This window comes from Aspergillus udagawae (genome assembly GCF_001078395.1).
Source record: "Aspergillus udagawae IFM 46973 DNA, scaffold_5, whole genome shotgun sequence".
In the NCBI taxonomy this organism is placed as follows: domain Eukaryota; kingdom Fungi; phylum Ascomycota; class Eurotiomycetes; order Eurotiales; family Aspergillaceae; genus Aspergillus; species Aspergillus udagawae.
Genome location: NW_025091268.1, coordinates 1,608,428 through 1,627,029, shown reverse-complemented (window position 1 = coordinate 1,627,029; position 18,602 = coordinate 1,608,428). Strand labels below are relative to the sequence as shown.

Sequence of the window (18,602 nt, the reverse complement as noted above, 5' to 3'; positions counted from 1 at the left end):
AGCACCTACGCGTCAAGTGTCAAGGACTACTACAAGGACGACCACTCTGTTGACATCAAGAACCATATCGTCCACCCTCCCCCTGTCGTGTATCCTCCTCCGGTCCCAGGGTTCCGGAAGCGTGACGATGGAGGCTCTCACATTAGCAGTCCTCACCATCATGAGCACGCTAAGCCGACTGTGGTCGGAGATGTGGGAATAGCTTCCAAAGACGGGGATGGCACTATCTTTGGTGGTCCATCCGGCAATGATGGTGGCAGCAGCGCCGATACCGAATTTGACAACAAATATTCATCTGAGGTCGAAGATCATTACAAGGACGACCATTCTGTGGATATCAAGAACCATGTGTACGCGCCAGCCGTGCCAAAGGGCTTCCGCAAGCGCGGCGGCGACCCGGTCATTTTCGATGGTCCCAGCGGCGATGATGAAGGGAACAGTGCCGACTTTGACTTTGACGACAAGTACTCCTCAAAGGTCAACGAGCACTATGCTGATGACCATTCCGTCAAGTTAGAGAACTGGATCGTGCAAGCTCCGCCCCCGCCCCCACCCCCTCGTCCTCAGCCCCCTCGTCCTCAGCCGCCTCGTCCTCAGGGGCCACCACCCCCTTACGCTGGCAACCCCGAGCCACTTGGACCTCCACCTCCTTTCGCTGGCAATCCCGAGCCACTTGGGCCTCCACCTCCTTTCGCTGGTAATCCCGAGCCAGTGGCACATCCACCTCCTTTCGCTGGCAACCCCGAGCCACCTTACGCCGTGGACCCAGCAACAAGCAAGCCATGCAGCACATCCACCTACCTCGAGACCATCATCAAGACCGTGGACGATCCGGTGCCCACTAAGCCCGCTGCCCCCTACCGGCCGCCTGAGCATTCCCAAATCCATGAGCCTAAGCCAAGTGGTCCATATGAGCCCACTCACACGTATGAGCCTACACATCCCGCCGCGTCCGTGCCAACTGGTGTTTCTCCCACTCACGAGGCTGAGGCCCCCAAGGGCCAACACGATCCTGGCTTCGAGAAGCCAGAGCCTGTCCGCACGCCTTGCACCTCGTCGAAGCCGGAAGCTCATGCTGCGCCCACTGCTCCATCGTACCCACCGCAGGGAGACCCTCATGCAGACCCTCATGCGTACTCTGAGGACAGCGGTCCTGCTAACCCTGTTCACGACCGGCCTCCAGCCGCCACAACTCCTTGCCCTACGCGCAAGCCTGAAGGTCATCGACCTGAGCCTACCGCTCCGGCTTATCAACCCCAGCACGCTGACCCCAAGGAAGCTCCGAAGCACGCACCCACCTCGGCGGAGCCCCTGACCGCCATCACGTCCACCATCACCGTGAGCCACACCTCCACCTGGGCAGTGGTCCCCGTCTACATGGACAACGACCACAAGTCCTCCTGCACGTCCGCAGACCGCCAGCGTCCCAGTGACGTGGACGCGAAGGCTCACCAGGTGCCTTCCCCCACAAGTAGCCAGGCCGTCAAGCCCTCGCACCACGCGACTCCGTCCTCGACGCCTAGCCAGGCCGCCAAGCCCTCGCACAACGCCGGGCCATCCTCGGCGTCGCCTAGCCAGAACCAGATGTTCACCGGCGCCGCGGGCCGCATCGCACCCGCCGCTGGCGTCGTATCTGCTGTGTGTGGTCTCATGGCTGTTCTTGCCTTTGTGCTGTAAGCTGTAATCGAGCTGTTGACGGGTTACGACATCTGATGTGTTGCCATGTTGAATTTCTCATTCGCTCGTTCTTTGAGTATTTAATATCTTGTCTTTTTTATTATTGACACTTGCTGTTACACTCGCTCTGTCTGTATTCATTTCTTCTCGGATAATCTCCAAGCAAATGCTAGGTGTGATGTCTTTCAGAATCCTCCTTCCCTCTGTAGTGTAGCCCCTATCTTGTAGATACTTTCCCTCCCGACCTGGGCGTGTAATCTTCTAAGCGTCAACTTGATTCTGATCAAGTTCTTGGGTACCTTGCGGCCGGTTCCAGGTTGTGATGTCAGCGTCTCACGAAGCTAAGGATGTGATACTGAACAGTAAATACTTGTTTCTCGAACCTAGTTCAAGAATATTTCTTTATGTCCTGCAGTTTGTGTACTTACTGTAGGTGATGTTGGCATCCTCCAAGGTCCTTACTTATGTCTTGTGGCCGAATAGTACCTTACGTCCACCACCCCCCTCTCGCCAGTATGCTTGCCGAGTTTACGAAACTTCAAGTACAGTCCGATATCAATCAATGTTAGACATTGTTATCATACAGCCATGACTAAGCGATCCGTCTGGGTTGACCTCATGCTTCTGATATCATAGTCCCATCATTTCCGAATCGAGGGATAAACGGTGACATCAATTGTCGTCTTCCTCCTCTCGACTGTGGAGCAGAAGTGAGTTTATAAGAGCTTCCCTTGCTCTTCATCGTTTTTGGTCAGAACAATTCAAAGCCTTGAGTATATCAATATCCAAGACCTTTCCCTGAAACAAACAAACATACATACGAATACAACCATGTCTGCCGACGACGCTCACAGAGGAGGCTCCCTCACCGAGATGGCCGAACACGGTACCTCCATCCCTAACGACGCAGGCCTCCAAAACACTCTCCCCTCCGTGCCGCGCCCCGACCAGCGCAGCGAAAGCGGCCAGTTCGACAACCACGGCCTCGCGGAGCCCTCGCTGGCTTTTGCCGCCGACAACGCCTCCGATCTGCCCCGGAGCACCAAGGAGATGGGTGCAAGTGGAGAGGTTGTCACCGGGACTGGCGACGCGTTCCCTGTCTCAGGGGAGTCGAAGAGGATTAACCCTGGGGCGATGGACCCCGGTGCGCGCGGAAATGCACGGACGATCAAGCATGCGAACCTGAACCGGAGTAAGTTCGATCGGTCTGCGCGGGAGGATGGAAATGCGCATGAGTTCATTGGGGAGCATGACTTCCGGAATCGGATGGAGTGATTTGCATTGTTGGGTTCTGTTTCGACCTGATATGTTGATATACATGCGGGAAATGATTGAGTAATCCATTTTTGTTTTGGCTTGTTTATGCTGGCGTAGGTGTGATGAAGCCCCGGTAGATTTCGTCGAGGACGTCTCGTTTCCGTTTCCGGTCGGCTTGCTCGGCCTCTTCGGCCTCGTCGGGCTCGCCCTCAGGCTCCCGTGAGACCCAGGCGCGGATGGTCCCGTCGCCGTGCGCGGAGTACATCTCCAGTCCTTCTCCTGAGCCGCCATTCCCGCGCCATACGAGAGAATTAATCCGGGCAGCGCTGAGGGCATTGGATCGCCCGCGGGTTTGCTGCCGACCAGCCATTAGACCGGGCACCTTGAGTCGTTTGATGAACGTTCCCTCTCGAAGTTCGAACATAAAGATCTCTCCGCGGTCGTCGTGTTCGTTGAAATTGGCCCACAGGAGTGTCTCTTGCCCTGGAGACATTAGTCCACGGGGCACAATCAGCGGAGCCCGCTCGGCAAGATGAGACGACACGCCGTTCCGGACCCTGGGTCCAAAATGGACAAGGGTATTGGCGCCTGTGGAGGCGTCCCAGACTCGGATTCGGGAATCTTGACCGGCTGTGACGAGGTGCGTGCCGGTTGATGTCCAACGGACACCGGTCACAGCACCATTGTGTGCGCGGGCGTGCGGTGAGAACGGCGCGCGGCTTTGGTAGGATGCCGGGGCGCACTGCGGATGAACTAGGCCTACAGCATCATCCATATCAAGGGTTGCGACGGCGGAATTGTGACCGCCCCTTCGAACGTCAAACAGAATCACGCGGTTGTCTGCTGATGCTGAGGCGAGGATATGCGGCCGGTGAGGCGCCCATGCAACTGAGAGGACCGCAGAGCTATGACCCGGAAGTCCGTGGGTAGATAGACCGGACCGCAAATCGAGCAAGCGGACTGCTCTCTCTGATGTACCTACTGCAATGAGAAGTGTGGAACCGGGATGCGTCGACATGGAATGAGAGTAAGGCGTGCAGTCAAGCCTGAATGTATGCATAGGCGTGATGGCGCCAGGCCCCAAGGCAGAGAGCTTGAGGCTGCCATCATGCGCAGTAGTCAAGATTGTAGATGGAGTCGGATCAAATGGATATATTGAAACCGACGTGATCGCATGCGTATGGGCGTCTTCGTGGGATCCCTTGTGAATAGAGGCAATAGGCCGGTGGATATGATCCAACTCGGCGCCTCTGGTTTCCAGATCCCAGAAATGAATTGATGGGTCTGCGCCACCGGAAACCATACTATTCAATTATTAGCATCGAGTCGGAACTGTTTGAAAAGAGTACATACAATCGTGAATCATTTTGATCAATGGCGAGTACATTCACGCCAGCCCTATGAGCAACAGCATCGGGTTCGTAGCCCGGGTTTACATCAAGCAACGCAGAATCATATTCGGATTGGCCTCCAGGTATGTCCCTCAGGCTTGAGAATCGAATGCGAGGAGCTGGCTCAAGGTGGTGAACAAGTCGGGTAGTTTGTGACACATGAAAGGAGTGCGGAGTGATGGACCCAAGGGCCCTGTTTAGGAGATACGAATTCATTCATCAGGGATTGAACAAGGTAAAATCCTCTGCTACGTCAAGGCGGTGCCCACGATCATCTCCCTTCAATGCTTCCAATCATGCAGAATCCAGATCGCCGCTTCTTATCGCAACGCGGGGGGCGGAGAAAGGTTGCACCGGAGCTTGTATTTTCGGGCTCATCGCAAGAAGCCAAGATAAAATGTAACCTGCAGACATCGCTTGTATCAGACTATTTGACTCGCTAGGTTGGAGGCTGACTGGAGATTTCCCTCAATGCTCTCCCACGGGTGACCCTCAACACGACAGGACTATGTCCTACGGCAAATCCCTTGCTCTGAGCCAGAATTCCTTCGTCCAGCCTCCGGACCAGGACAATGGCGCGCGCGACATTCAAGACGAGCCTTTGCTCAGGCGACAAAAACGCCAAGCGACTGTCTACGATGCTGTAGCTGGTTGGTAGAGCTGTTCCGCTTTCTCAAGAGCTTCCTGACATGTACAGGTCGTGTGAATGCACATGGATTTCTCCCCTCGGTCTCATATGCATCGAAACACCGCGACACAGCATCCTCCAGCGCTCGTCCCGTTCGCCCCGAGGAGGTACTCTTCCGTCGCCAGAATGCGCCAATACGATACGAAGAAAACGATTTCTACTTCGCAAACGAGTCCTTACCTGCTGACCGCCCTCTTCCGAGCTCTGAGCTGCTAGAAGCAATTCACGCCTACACGGCTGATTTCTACGATCATGCAACGATCGATCATGGTCAAGATGACTATCAAAGTATGGACGAGACAGCTCTGATAGCCATGGGAATACTGATGGAGGAAATGGCACGAGAGGCTCTGGGTGAAACCGGTGACTTGGTTCTGGTCGAAGGGGAGGAACTCTCGACGGATGATGATCACCTATCGTCGAGACTCGGAAGTCGCCGCGTGGGCCGGAAACGGGCAAATACCAGCCAGAGTACGATTTTGGCAAGCTCTGGCGATGATCTGGATAGCGTTGTTAGAAAGCGGCGGTCGAAGAAGCGCAAGCTGACCCGGAGGGCGTCGACTACCGATTTTGATACAGAAGCAGATGAGAGGATGTAAACTCGGACTCAATTCTTGCGAGGGGCATCCTGTCGACGCTTTTTGGGGGCCTGGATCACGGCCAGTGATTCGTCTTCATGGTTAAGCCTGTCTGTTATGGCGCATCGGTAACACTATATTCAAAGACAGCTGAGAGGCAGAGAAACCTAGTCTGGGTACCAATGAACGGGAGCAACGGTATTGAACGTATCAATTGGCTGCATTAGAGAAACTGGGCATTTTAAGAGCTCGCAACTACAATGAATGTCGCAGGTGAAGCTTCGATCTTACTGTTTCAGCAAGTTGCTGCTGAAGGTTTTCGAGCCTCGGAGGACTGCCTTAAATGTTTATTATCTGTAATAGCAATTTGAATCCCCATTACATCATTGCAGACCAATCTGCACTGTAGACATGTGAGTCGAAGAACGACACGGTGTGTGTGACTCGATCTGGCATCGCAGTACTCCAGTCCCCTCTTGTGGCATTGACAACGAGTTTTTCGAACCCATCACCACTCAGAGCAGTTCATCATTCCTCCATCTAATCCATCTCTGAAAGATACCAGTCTTCATCTCTGCCTCCATCGAACGCCTTCCTAGGCCCTTAGACCGGCTCAACAACTACATATAGCATCGCTTGACGAACATCAACATCCGCCGTCCAGCATGGTTTGCTCCCCGACTGTCACTTTCCCTGATCATCCAAAACTGATGCATACGCAATTAAAGAAGAAAAACTACGTATCTACATTTACTTGATGCTAACAATCGTGTCTCAGCCACCAAAACTCTCTAAAAGCGCCAAGGAAGAGTTGATAGTCGCCCATCTCCGGTCCACACGCACGTGCCACACGCTCAAAGACCTCGAGAAGGTGCTTCCCTCGGTTGCGTCGATCAATGGCATGCAGGTCAAGGAATATATCCAGAATCTGACGGACGAGGGAAAGATCCGGGTGGAGAAGATCGGAAGCGGGAACTGGTACTGGTGTTTTGGCGGGGATGAGAAAAGAGAGAAGCAAAGCCGATTGAACCAGCTGGAGAAAGAGGTGAAGGCTCTGCAGGCGAGCTGTGACGAAGCAGAGGCTAGTCTGGCGGCCAAAAGGGACAAATGGGAAGAAGAGGGAGAGGATGAGGCATCAAACCTGGCAGAGAGGGAGGAGTTGACGCGTCAGAAGGGCGAGCTAGAAAAGGAAAAGAACCGGTTGCAAGCCCAGTGGATAGCAGCTACTACGACGGAAGAAGGAAAAGGAGTGCAGCAAATGAGAGAGGAGATTGAACAGTCCCAGAAACAAGCGCTTATGTGGACGGACAATATCTACGTGCTGGAGGGGTACTTGAGTAAGCTGGCAGGAGGGGATCGGGAGATTATTGCGGCAGTGCAGAGAGAATGCTATGGGGATGAGTATGTGGAGGGGGAGGGCTTGAGAGAGTTGATTATTTAGGCACAAGAATTCATGATTTCATCCGTGACGAGGGAGAAAAGAGGTCTGTAGACAACCGGAGATAAAAGCCGACGGGTGTGATGTGGAGGCATGAACAATAACAAATGCGACACGAGAGCAGTCTCAAAACTTAAGGCCAAATAGTCCAGCCCCCAAGAGAAGCTTGACTGTCGGCCTGCGCAAACTCGTTGGTCTTTTCCATTCTCCGCCTGGTCGGGCCTGTTGCTTATCGCGAACTTGTCCTTGTCCCCTCCCCCCTTCTCAACCCTGCTGCTGTCACTCGACCACCACCACTACTACTACCTACAGTCTTTTTGTTTCAACCTCTTCCTATATTATATTAATCCCCTATATCTATCTACCACTTACACGCTTACCTTACAGCCACAAGCGATCGGATATCCCCACCCACTGCCTCCGGTCCCCCATAACCTCCTTCTGACCAATCTGTGTCTCGCAATCAACTCCATCCAAGTCCGCATCCTCCGACGGGCGGTTCTCCCCTCTTCCTTTGGCCTCGACCATCCTCTACCCATCTATCCCTTGCCGACCGTGGGGAAAAACCGACGCATCACACGGTTGTCTCACCTCTGCCATTTTCGGTCATTTGCTGCGTTGTGCTTACTCGAGCATACCCCCAAAAGGGCGTCCTCCGGACCCTTGTCCTGTTGTTCCTGGTCGATACGCGAGAAATAACGATGTGGCCCTCTCCGTCGTTCATGATCATCACCTCCTGACGCCCATCACGACCCGAACACTCTGTCCCTCCTGTCTGGTTGCGCTCGGAAGCGGATCTTCCCCTTCCCGCGAACTCGGACTAGAAGCAAGCTTGGATCTTTAGCTCGTGTCAAGGTTGTGCATTTGCGCCCAACGGTGACATCGGCGCTGGTGGCATTTCTTACCTGAACTTCCCGGCGGCTGGACCTGTGATCGGTGGATTCGATTCACGGAGAGTTCCTAGGTCTCTTGTCATACCGAGTTGCTCTGCTAGTGTCTGACTGCACCTTCATCTCTTTTCGTCACCTGAATTGGGGCTGTTCTATCCCGAGACAATCGGAGCTGGCTTCTGATAGTCTTGCGTTTAGCAATTCGTCTCATCTTGTCTTTCTCTTGCCTAATCGTTCCTGACATCATATCACATCACATTTTCCTCGTGTATGGCTTGAGCACAGCGTGATTGTGTGTCATGTCCGTCAAGTCCTTTGCCTCCCCATCCTCAACCTCGCCGCTCGGTCGGAATCGAAGTTCGCTATTGTCCAAGTTCCGCGCGCCGTTCAGTCACCGGAATCGCAGCATTGCCGACTATTATATCGAGCCTGACGATCCCTGGCGCTCGTACTTTCCCGGTGACGTGGTCAAGGGTACTGTGGCCCTGACCGTGGTTCGACCCGTGCGGATTACACACTTGGTGGTCTGTCTACACGGATATGTCAAGGTGTTCAAGAACGCTGTGCCTTCGGGCGAAACGGATCCCGATCTGGGTTTCCTCGGCCCAGGGCGCGGACGTCGAGGACCAGAGTATTTGGGCAACGGCCTGGCCACTCTGTTCGAGGACGAGGTGGTTCTCTGCGGCGAGGGGCGCCTGAAAGAGGGCATCTACAAGTTTCGCTTTGAGATGTGCTTCCCGCCGTATGCGCTGCCCAGTAGTATTAGCGTGCGTGACTTCCTTCCTATTTTGGCATTGATCACCCCTATCCCGAGCTTCCAGTTCGCTGACTATTTCCGATGACTTCAGTTTGAACGAGGTACTATCTCGTATATGCTTACATCGACCCTGACCAAACCCACGACGATGAACCCGACCGTTTCCTGCCGAAGACGCGTCAATTTCTTAGAGAACATCGATATCGCTCCCTTTCCGGCCCCTAAGGCTCGCATCGTGACCCTTGAACCTGTTACCAAACGCTCAAAACCCAAGGGCAAGGCCAAGTCAGTAGAATCTGACGCGGCTCCTGATGTCCAGTCTCGGGAGCCGTCTCTCAATGGTGGTGGAGCGGTTGGAGATAGTCGCCCGCCCCTTAGTCCGGCCCCCAGTAATGTCAGCTCATCGAGTCGGCTCAGTAACAGCAGCCAAAGCTTTCAACTGGCCAGTGATCCTAGTTCGTCTGGCGGCACCGGGATGCGCAATGGCAGCATTACCCCTTCGATCGCGGATAAGACCATCACGGTGAAAACGGAACTTTTACGGGCTGGTGTGCTGCCGGGTGAGACCCTACCGATCGTCATCACCATCAGTCATTGTAAACAAGTGCGCAGCGCACATGGGATTATCGTCACATTATACCGACAAGGGCGCATCGACCTTCATCCTGCCATCCCCATCGGCACTACAGCGGATGGCAAAAAGCCCGTTTACGAGGACTACTATCCGCGATCACGGACCGGACTGGGAGGCCTTACGATAGGCACTAGTCGCACCAGCAGCGTCTTCCGGAAAGACCTTGCTCAGACGTTTGCGCCTCTGGTGGTTGACCCCTCGAACATGACCGCCGTGGTGAAGACTTCGATTCGCATTCCGGAGGACGTTTTTCCTACTATTACGCGCACTCCAGGCAGTATGATTAATTTTCGATATTATGTGGAGGTGGTTGTCGACCTACGGGGCAAGTTCACGTCTCCCGAGCGCTTTTTACCACGATTCAACATGGTATCGTCGGGGAGTAATTTCTCGCCGAGTGGCCAGGTTCTGAACCCAAGTGACGCCAACGGCAACTCGATTACGACGAACTGGGGTGGCAACATTCTAGACACGGCACAGATACGCCGTGAAAAGGGAGTTATAGCTGTCGCGTTTGAGGTTGTGATCGGGACTCGTGACTCGCAACGGCACAAGGAGAAAACCGAGCCCACACCCTCAGTGGCTGCGGTGTCTGACATATATCCACCCCAGGCACATCCCGCTGTGGAAAGTGACCATTGGCAGAACGGTTATAGTCCGATGCCGACCGCGGACTCGGAGTATCGTCCTCAGACCGACTATGGCTTTCCTGATGAGTCGCAGTGGTCAATGTATATGGACGAAACCGCTCAACCCTACCAGTCATTGGGCGGAATGGTTGCAACACCGCAGTCTGAAGAGCCGATGGATGAGAAAGCGCGCCTGCGGCACGCAGAGCAGACTCTCTTACCCAGTCGGCCGCCGGATGATCCCGAACAAGGACCTTCGACTGGTCACTTGGCGATACCAACTGCGCCCGTGCTTCCTGAAGATGACCGCATCAACGACTATCATCATCTGCCGTCGCCAGTGGAGAACGGTCTGCCTCGCACGTTGGGATCAGCCGAATCTGTGCAGACTGTAGTTGCCAGCAGCAGTGTGACCGAGCCGAACGGAAGCACAGCACCTCCCGGCGAGGATAAGCAGGAATTGGAACGACGGCGACTCATGATGGAAGCAAGTGCTCCAGAAGACTTGGTTGCCCATAACGACCACTCCACCGTGCATGAACCCAGTGCTCCGGTTTTCCATGATGACCACGACGAGGAACTGGTGGGAGGAGCGGCGCATGGGGACGAGTCATTACCGCGTTACCAGCGATAAGAAGTGAAGCTGTTAGGCGATTCATGACGATGTACGATTTTCATAGCTTGTATTTGTGTTCATCTGCCACTTGAGCCTGGGCGTGGATATACCTTTATCTTGCATTTTCGGACCAAAGAGATACCAACTACGTTATTGAATTGATTTGTCAGATACGAGCAGCTGTAGCGCCGTATTACTTGGCAGATATGATAATAATTTGAAGCAATAATTGTATCGGGCCCGTATAAAATAGACTTTTATCCGTAATAAAAGACTCACCCGGAGCTGATAGGCAGATAGGGAACTGTCACATTAACCTAGGTTACTTCCAAATCCCAATAGGTGTGCGTTCCAAGCGGGCTGGCTTGGCACCGTCTCTAAGCGGCCACGCGACGACACCTATCTTCTATCTCATCAGCCGTTCGCCCTCGTCTTCTCCCCTTTTCCTACCTCAACCTCCCTACAGCACCCTCGTCCCCGTCAATAATCCTCCCCAGCACATCCTCCATCGCAAGTAATCATGGCCTTCAGGAACGGGTCCTTCGCGACCTTCCTGATCGTGTGTCGTAAGCCCCCCTCCTGGTCCCCTCCCCAAGAACAGATCTCACAAAGCAACCTGTCTAACAAACCAAAAAAACAGCGGTCAGCTTCTTCCTCGGCATCGTCTTCTCCCTCTTCCCCTATGACTACCCCATCCTGTGGTCCACGGCCCCAACCCCCACTGCCCACTACGACTACCTCGAAGCGCACCTGCGCTTCCTCCACGACTCCCCGCCCCTGATCCCTCGCATCCTCCACATCGTCATCTTCGTCGGCCTCGCGGGCCTCGTCTCGAAACTCTACCGCCCCTCCGAGAGCAACATGCTCTTTGACGGCGCCTCGCTCGTCCTCTACATGTGCGGCATCACCGTCTACATCGCCAATATCATCAAGGGGCTGCGTCTCGCCGCGGCGGGCAAGTACGGCGAGGAGCTGGCGGCGAACCCCGAGGAGAAGTCGCAGATTCTTAACCGGGAGGACTCGCTTAAGGTGCTCTCGGCGAGTAATACCATCCTTGCGTTGGTGTTGGTAGGTGTCTTGGTGCTGCAGGCGGGGCAGTGGTATGCGGAGCGCAAGGATGCGCAGGAGTATGCGTCGTTGAAGAAGGGGCATAAGGAAAGTGGTGCTTCGTCGGCGGCGTCGGGTGCTGCGGCGGCGAAGCCTGGGAGACAGGGGAGCGTGAAGAAGAAGAGTAACTAGGATTTACTTTCCTGTCTCTCGGGTCGAGTCGGCATGACTCGGTGTATTGCAGTTTGATGTTTATGTATGGGTGGAGTAAGTTGCTTACCGGGAGGGGGCTGATACGGGCGATGGAATGAGGTTTGCTATCAAAAGTATGCGGGTCATGGCTATATCCACTTGGGCTAGTTCTATGTACATGATAAAAGGAAAAAAAATGGAACCCAAGCACCAAAGCCTTGACAATGTTTTCGTGATGATCGTATATAAACGTTATCGCAATGCAAAGGGGGAATCATACGATGAAGCGCTCAGCGAACATTGATGTCGCTTGGCTTGAGAACGAACGAGAGCATCATGGCAAAAGAGTGGATTTGATCGTGTCACATCACAGTCTCGGGAGCAAACGAGAACGGACTCCGTGGCAGATCGGGCGACCTGGGACTCAGCGCTTTGGCGAATAGGTCCTCGCCAGAGTCGGCGCTTGATGTGCGCGTAATTGTAGTCATGGATGCAAACCCACTGTTGTTATCACTGCTGTTTTGTCGTGCTTGGATGGATTCCGGCGGATAGAGCACCACAGTCCTAAGACTAGTATCTGGCGCGGGGGAGGGATGCAAAGTGGCGTTGGACATGGGTTGCATTGTATGGAAGGAGTTGAACGAAGAGACGGCGACGTCGGGCGATTGGGGAGAAAGGAGATGACGCGCGTCCGAGGAAGCTACTATCCCATTAGTTGGCGTCGGACTTGAGGAACGCGACGAGCCCATACCATCCGTCTTTGGAGACAATTCTCGCTGACTGGTCTGCAACTTAAGTCCCCTGAGCTTCTCGCCCAGCTTACCTCCACTGCTGGGAGACACTGGCGTGGCGGGACCCATTGGATATTGCGAATCTTGCATGACCTGTGTCTGGGCTTCCGACTTGGATCCCACTCCGAAATTGCTCTCGATCCATTCCTTCTCCTGCAGCGCCATGTGCAATGCGACTCCTTCTGCGTTGTTCATACATTCCTCCCGAATCTCCTTGTCCAGGACCTGCAGCCGCTTCTTGGCCCAGATCGTATGCAAGACACCCTTCTTCCCGGCCGACCGACCAGTGGCACCTAACTCTGGAGGAAAGATAGCAGGTAGCGGATTGAGTTGAAGCGAATTGGTCTTCTGAGTCGGTGTCGATGAGGCCGAAGATGTAGCGGGAGGCTCATAGGAGAGAGTCACCACGGGAGGAATGGTGGCATGAGGCGGTAGAAGGAAGTAGAAGCGGCGAGTGTTTTCGCTTGTTCGCTCATCGGCAGGGAGGACCGTCGTCTTGCCTTCCCATGAAACATGCCATGAGCCTCCAGGAGAATCCCAGGAGCGGCCGAGGTCGTCGTCATCCCATTCGATCATGAGAATCTTAGTGCCATCATTTCCTTTCCCAGCCTCGAACTCGAAGCGGGCCAGCGCCGTGATGCTCAAGCTCTGAGATGGCACGCGGGGCGTGTCTAGACCAGCAAACTCACTGTCCGGAGTGAAGGGAGGGGAGAGGGCGCGAGACATGGCTAGACTATACTTTTGCGGGAAGAAGATAGCAGGGCGCTAAGCAAAGGGGGGGGAGTGAATGCTGGAAAAGGAAAATCGTGTTTGCTTATTTCTCCGTCCCCTGTCCTTCAGAGGATGGATGGCCGGCGCGTAGGAAGAGATAGCACAGAAACCGATGGACAGTCAGGCTGAGAAGCTGAAAGGTACATCCAAAGGGCAGGAAGTAAAGTGAGAGAGTGCGAAGGACAACGGAGCAGATCGACAGAGAGAGAAAGTGGTCGATCACGGGATGGCGGAGGGGCTGCGAATCCCAGCCTAGTTGATGGCCATACTTCTTTATCCGTTCGTATTGTCCCGTCGAAAGCCTTGATACGGGATGGTCACTGTCAAATGGCCCAGAGGTCTTCGTACTACGAGGTAGATAGTAGTCTTCCGAACGCGAAAGACTGCATATCGTTTTGAGGGGTCTTCTTGGCCGCGCTTCTAAATATAGAATCATGGCCTGCAAGGCTACAACAACGGCTTGGCGCCTGATGATGTCGTACTGCCGCACACATTCCCCTCATGCTACTCTTTACGGCTGGTTTGACCTGATCCGGTCTTTCGGTAGATATGCAGTAGTACATCGGTGCAGCTCACGTACCTGGGTAGCAGTGATGAATTTTTCCGCAAATAGTTCTTTCATCCCAAAGACCGAGGAATGTATACAGTCAGAGCCGCAGATCACTATCAGCGAGCTCGAGGTCAGCGCTCTCAAGGGCAAACAAGAGATGCAGAAATAGTCTCGTACCTGTCAGATTCGTGCATTCCACATCCGGGAAGCATAACAAGCATAATTGCAGGCCTGAATTGTCCTTACTAGATTTCATCTCGTCGAACCAGCATCTTGTACGGTACAATACCATCCAAAGGATCCTATAGGACAGTTAGAAAGAGGAATTGAGTGGAGGATGCAGGAGGATGATCATCTATAGAAGTGATGAGACGGTCGTCACTTTCAGGAGACAGTAACATGAATAACTGGGTGTTGCAGATGAATGATGGTGAAGAAATCATCATGCAGGGGAAATTGCTTGACCTATCATCAACACCAACCCTTCACCATTAAGCAGGGGAAGTTCTAATTTGGGTGCAGCTGTCGTGGGAATCTGAGACATTAACTGAGAGGCAGTTTGTTTATCTCAGAGCCAGAGAAAGCAGGAGACTGCTGCCTGCAATATGCTAGAGCTGAAGGTATGCATCAGGATCATGAACGGCGCCATGAGATAACCACTCTAAACAATTGATGTCGACTGTTCAGAGGAAAGCAGGAACTCTTGACGTGACCAGTATGCATATAGATCAAATAAAAGATCTCAAAGGTCGTCTATTAATAGAATCAGCGCTACACTCTGACCATTGGGAGAGCAGATACAGAACCCAAGCCTTGGGATACCCAAGAAGACCAGATAATTTCTTTGTTTGTGATGGACAGGGGATGCCTCCTACTTGATCCAATAGATCAAGCTCTAAATGCAAAGAACTCCAGATGAGCTGCTCGGGGCGTATCGAGGGGTTCGTCGTTGATTACCATGTCGCCTGCCTCGACATGAACATTCTCTGAGACAAGCTATTCGTAATAAGTGACAGCAAGGTCAGAAATTGAGTAAATGAAGAAAGAATAATCTTTCGGCTTGAGTATTTAAGCATACCTTAAAGTAGATATATATTAACCCATGGCATTGAAGCCGATATTGATCTTGCTAAAAATATCACACCCCGTAACTAAGACTGCCTACTTCTGCAGGTAGTGTACCAGAATAGTAACAATCACCCGGCCCAAGAATAGGACTGTAGTACGTACAGTCAGCAGACAGGAATTGACTACCAACCCCTCCCTTTCTATCATACACACCCATCTACCTGATGTAGGGATTCCCAGAGTCGAAACCAAAGCGCCAACCAAATGAATAGACACATCCCTAGACCAACAGATGCAATCAGACCTCTACCCCGGTCAAAATTCGTCACAAACTCAAGCTTAGGTTGTAGCAATATAGCTGAGATTATTTCCTTTTCTTGTCATTCGATAGTCGCTGACAGAGCGGTTAGCTGAGGGGGTTGATGACACTCATGATCCTGATCCGGGCAGATGATTCGTTTCGAATCCTTCAGATCACGGCGCCAAAGCCGCCGCCTTGAGTGATATCCTGCATAGTGCATATACTTCTCCACCATTTTAGAGTCTGATTCTGCAAAGTTCTCAGTCCAGTATGGACTGTGTTCTGCGTGATCTGCCTCGTAGAAGCACAGTCGAGACTCGAGGCTCAGGCAACAATCAACGGACACACGAACATCGATAGAGGAAGGCTTGCAAGCAGGAAAGTCCCCGGCAGATGTAGCTGTATCCAAGAATAGCATTCCTGGCGCTTGCCTGGCCTTCCCTATGGAATACTATAGAGACGATGGGGCATCCAAAGTCAAAGCCACCAGACCCGCACGTCATCCCAGTTCCCCCCACAGATGGTATATCTTTGAGTACTTAACCAATCAAGTTAAAGTGCAGTCCTCAAACATCCAGCGGGGAGCAACCGAAGGATCCACTATGTCCCAGTAGGGAATAGCGCCGGCGCTTAATTGCATCTACCACGATGCCCCAGTGCTTTGGAACAATACCGCTTAGGTCGCTGATTGGCTGGTCGCTGCCACTGATGCAGGGTGATAAAACACCTGGTGATGCAAAACATGGTGGGTTACAGGGAAGAATTCGAGATGGGAGAAGCTGGTATAGGAGGTCAAATGAGGGGCATGAGGCAAGAGACAGAGAAAGTGTGCTACGAAACTCAAACTGTACTGGAGTATGGAATATGGATGTAGAACTGTTGGTGGGTTTGTGTATTAAGAAATACGGACGTATTCGCTTTCTTGATTAGTGTGGTGGCTTTACCAAACCTGCGGGACTGTCACATCAACTATCTTTTGAAGTCAGGACATCGATTGACTGAGGGGCAACGATCAGCTTGTCCAGACGGCAAGCCTGCATTTCGTCACGATGAGTCGAAACTTCCAGCGCGTCTTGTCTTCCAATGAGAGCCAATAGCTTATCGTCAGTGTGGTCACAGTCTGCTTGATGTTGTGATATTGCCCGATAAACCACACCACTACGAAACGCGCACTAATCCTTATTTGCGGGCCCGGACAAGGATCGTAGAAGATACTCTGGATGAAACCATCTACTAGTCTAGTTTCCAAGCGTCAACTATTGAAATGAAAAGGGGCGCGAGATCAATCAATGTGATCGCCTGGGGTGTCGGATGAAATAGGTAATTGATGTATCCAGTTTGTAACGGTATGGTAATACACCATCTCAATTCATACTGTATTTCCAACTTCAACAACAACGGGCCCACCTGGCTGATCGCAACTAGTCGACCGCGTTGATCCCTCGGGCTGCTATGCTGTACACTAAAGGGAGAGTGAGAGTCTTGCTACCAACTTGATTGCTGCGACCGGCCTCAAGGACAGGCATGAGGATCCGATCTAAGTGTAGCGGGCGTCAAAGGATTCTCGACTCGCCATTGAGATTGTATGTAGCCTGTTGGGCACCTACAGACCCTGACTCAGGTATGTCTCGCGTGGCAGCGCGTCTGTTTGACCGCCATCTTCTCTTCGCGCCGGGAAGCAGTCCGTGAGCCTCAGCCCAGAGCAAGTGCGACTGGCACATCCAATCACCGTTGCTACCACGTCCTTGGGATGTTGGTCGCTACTCTCCGTGCGCTGTTAGTCTTTGTTTGACCCGTCCCTCCGAGGGATTTGGCATCTTACCAAAGCCCAGTAATGAGCCGCAACGCTGTTGGTTCATATTGACTTCCCCCAAACCAACATTGCTGTCGCTTGGCTGACACGTGGAACGACTTGGATGCGATGGCGCAGAATAAGAGAATCCGATAGGACTTGTTGAGCAAAAATGAGCCAAAATAACCCGAGATGTGATCCTGTTGTGGGTCATGCTGGTCTCCCGTTCGTTTTCTTGTAGGACTGAGCTGCCATGATCTGAATGCCGGCCGGGATTTGAGCTAGAGTTCAATCCTTGATCAGTGGACACCAGTGCTTCCGCATTGTTGGAGATGGCTTCTTTGTGATGTCTTCCAATGTATCCGGCGAATCGGAACGTTCCCAAAAGAGAGTTGGGTCATGCACAGTCAGTTGATCGTAGAGTTTCCAAAGGCTGGAACCAAGTAGCCATACTGGGCGAGGCTTAGTATGGACTGAAGTATGTCAATACGCTGTTGTGCTGGGCAACAACCAACAGGCGTGGTATTGGATCAGACTTCACCAGGCAGGGTTGAACTGCCTGTAGGACTGTAGAACAATATTGTACCCAGGCTAGGAAAAGGACGGAATAGACCGTAAGATTGTGCTCAGCTCCCAAGGCATAACTGACGTATCTTGAATTACTATGTATGCAAAGTAAATGAAGCCCGCACCATGTCAACTAAAAATGAACGTGATGGATCTGCGGCGTACGAATTCGGATGCTATTTGTTTCGCCAGACTCCCCAACACCAAGCCCTGCGCTAATTGACCCGACCATATCCTAAACAAAACCGATTGACCGAAAGCCGTGTACAACAACGATACTAAGTCTCCTTGTTTTCTTGGCACTTCCTTCGCTTGCCTTTAGGCGGATCCTCGAGCTGGGTTCTCTTGTAGGTCACAGTTCGAGTCACAACGTGTCTCACACTAACTCGGCCGCTTGCGCTTCGCGGTGCCTCAAAATAGCGCAGCTTCCAATCTGACGGAGAGAAAGGCGAGCGAATTGTAGTCGCACTCTGAGGAGACTCCGTTGTCGGTGAATACCTCAATGTCTGCGGTATCCGCAAGCGCCGCAAGGATGTTGGGTCTTTTCTAGGCTGAGATGCCGGTGCTGTGAAGGGAGTGGGCGGCGGAAGTGAAGCGGTAGCAGATCGGACGGGGTCATTGAAGACGAAAGAACCGCTGACTGCACTGGTAGGCTGTGATGTCGGAGAGTGGGCAGGTCTGTCGAAAGGGAACTTTGGGAAGCTCACTCCAGCGCTGGTAGGGCTGGAGAATACGGGGGTGAACGCTTTGAGGAACTCTGTATAAGCCGCAGGAGGCGTGATGGGAGTGGAAATGCCATCCTCTTGCTTCACTCCATCCGATAGACTCGACGAGGATTCATTGTGAAGCTCGGAAGGGAACTTTGTAGTAATTTTGGGTGTCTTTAACGGATGCAGAACTGGCTTTGCGGAAGGCATCCTGAAATTCACCCAGAGAAAACGAACTGAACGGTAGCCTTCTCAGAACAG

The 18,602-nt window shown here is 52.8% G+C and overlaps 9 protein-coding genes across 9 annotated transcripts in view; 6 read left to right on the top strand and 3 right to left on the bottom strand.

Moving 5' to 3' along the window:
• CweA (putative GPI anchored protein) overlaps window positions 1-1,677 on the top strand; it is a gene marked incomplete at both ends in the record, with an annotated part of 3,156 nt that extends 1,479 nt beyond the window's left edge. Inside the window, one exon of the mRNA XM_043292265.1 lies at window positions 18-1,677. Coding sequence (XP_043148200.1) covers window positions 18-1,677 — 1,660 coding nt within the window. The remainder of the gene's footprint in view (window positions 1-17) is intronic.
• An 831-nt stretch (window positions 1,678-2,508) lies between these two features.
• Aud_007371 (uncharacterized protein) lies at window positions 2,509-2,952 on the top strand (the record flags this gene model as incomplete). Its single annotated transcript, XM_043292264.1, has 1 exon — window positions 2,509-2,952. The coding sequence occupies one exon, from the start codon at window positions 2,509-2,511 to the stop codon at window positions 2,950-2,952; it is 444 nt and encodes a 147-aa protein (XP_043148199.1).
• An 85-nt stretch (window positions 2,953-3,037) lies between these two features.
• Aud_007370 (WD repeat protein) lies at window positions 3,038-4,541 on the bottom strand (the record flags this gene model as incomplete). The annotated part of the gene is made up of 2 exons (XM_043292263.1): window positions 3,038-4,238; window positions 4,288-4,541. The coding sequence occupies 2 exons, from the start codon at window positions 4,539-4,541 to the stop codon at window positions 3,038-3,040; spliced, it is 1,455 nt and encodes a 484-aa protein (XP_043148198.1).
• Window positions 4,542-4,833: 292 nt separating this feature from the next.
• On the top strand, window positions 4,834-5,612 carry Aud_007369 (uncharacterized protein; the record flags this gene model as incomplete). Its single annotated transcript, XM_043292262.1, has 2 exons — window positions 4,834-4,975; window positions 5,023-5,612. The coding sequence occupies 2 exons, from the start codon at window positions 4,834-4,836 to the stop codon at window positions 5,610-5,612; spliced, it is 732 nt and encodes a 243-aa protein (XP_043148197.1).
• A 736-nt stretch (window positions 5,613-6,348) lies between these two features.
• Window positions 6,349-7,032, top strand: Aud_007368 (putative GAJ protein; the record flags this gene model as incomplete). The annotated part of the gene is made up of 1 exon (XM_043292261.1): window positions 6,349-7,032. One exon carries the CDS (start codon window positions 6,349-6,351, stop codon window positions 7,030-7,032), a length of 684 nt encoding a protein of 227 aa, XP_043148196.1.
• Window positions 7,033-8,218: 1,186 nt separating this feature from the next.
• On the top strand, window positions 8,219-10,573 carry rim8 (pH response protein PalF; the record flags this gene model as incomplete). Its single annotated transcript, XM_043292260.1, has 2 exons — window positions 8,219-8,686; window positions 8,768-10,573. The coding sequence occupies 2 exons, from the start codon at window positions 8,219-8,221 to the stop codon at window positions 10,571-10,573; spliced, it is 2,274 nt and encodes a 757-aa protein (XP_043148195.1).
• A 502-nt stretch (window positions 10,574-11,075) lies between these two features.
• On the top strand, window positions 11,076-11,794 carry Aud_007366 (putative secretory component protein shr3; the record flags this gene model as incomplete). The annotated part of the gene is made up of 2 exons (XM_043292259.1): window positions 11,076-11,121; window positions 11,196-11,794. 2 exons carry the CDS (start codon window positions 11,076-11,078, stop codon window positions 11,792-11,794), a joined length of 645 nt encoding a protein of 214 aa, XP_043148194.1.
• Window positions 11,795-12,156: 362 nt separating this feature from the next.
• On the bottom strand, window positions 12,157-13,311 carry Aud_007365 (uncharacterized protein; the record flags this gene model as incomplete). The annotated part of the gene is made up of 1 exon (XM_043292258.1): window positions 12,157-13,311. The coding sequence occupies one exon, from the start codon at window positions 13,309-13,311 to the stop codon at window positions 12,157-12,159; it is 1,155 nt and encodes a 384-aa protein (XP_043148193.1).
• Window positions 13,312-17,912: 4,601 nt separating this feature from the next.
• Window positions 17,913-18,551, bottom strand: Aud_007364 (uncharacterized protein; the record flags this gene model as incomplete). Its single annotated transcript, XM_043292257.1, has 1 exon — window positions 17,913-18,551. One exon carries the CDS (start codon window positions 18,549-18,551, stop codon window positions 17,913-17,915), a length of 639 nt encoding a protein of 212 aa, XP_043148192.1.
• Window positions 18,552-18,602: the final 51 nt, after the last annotated feature.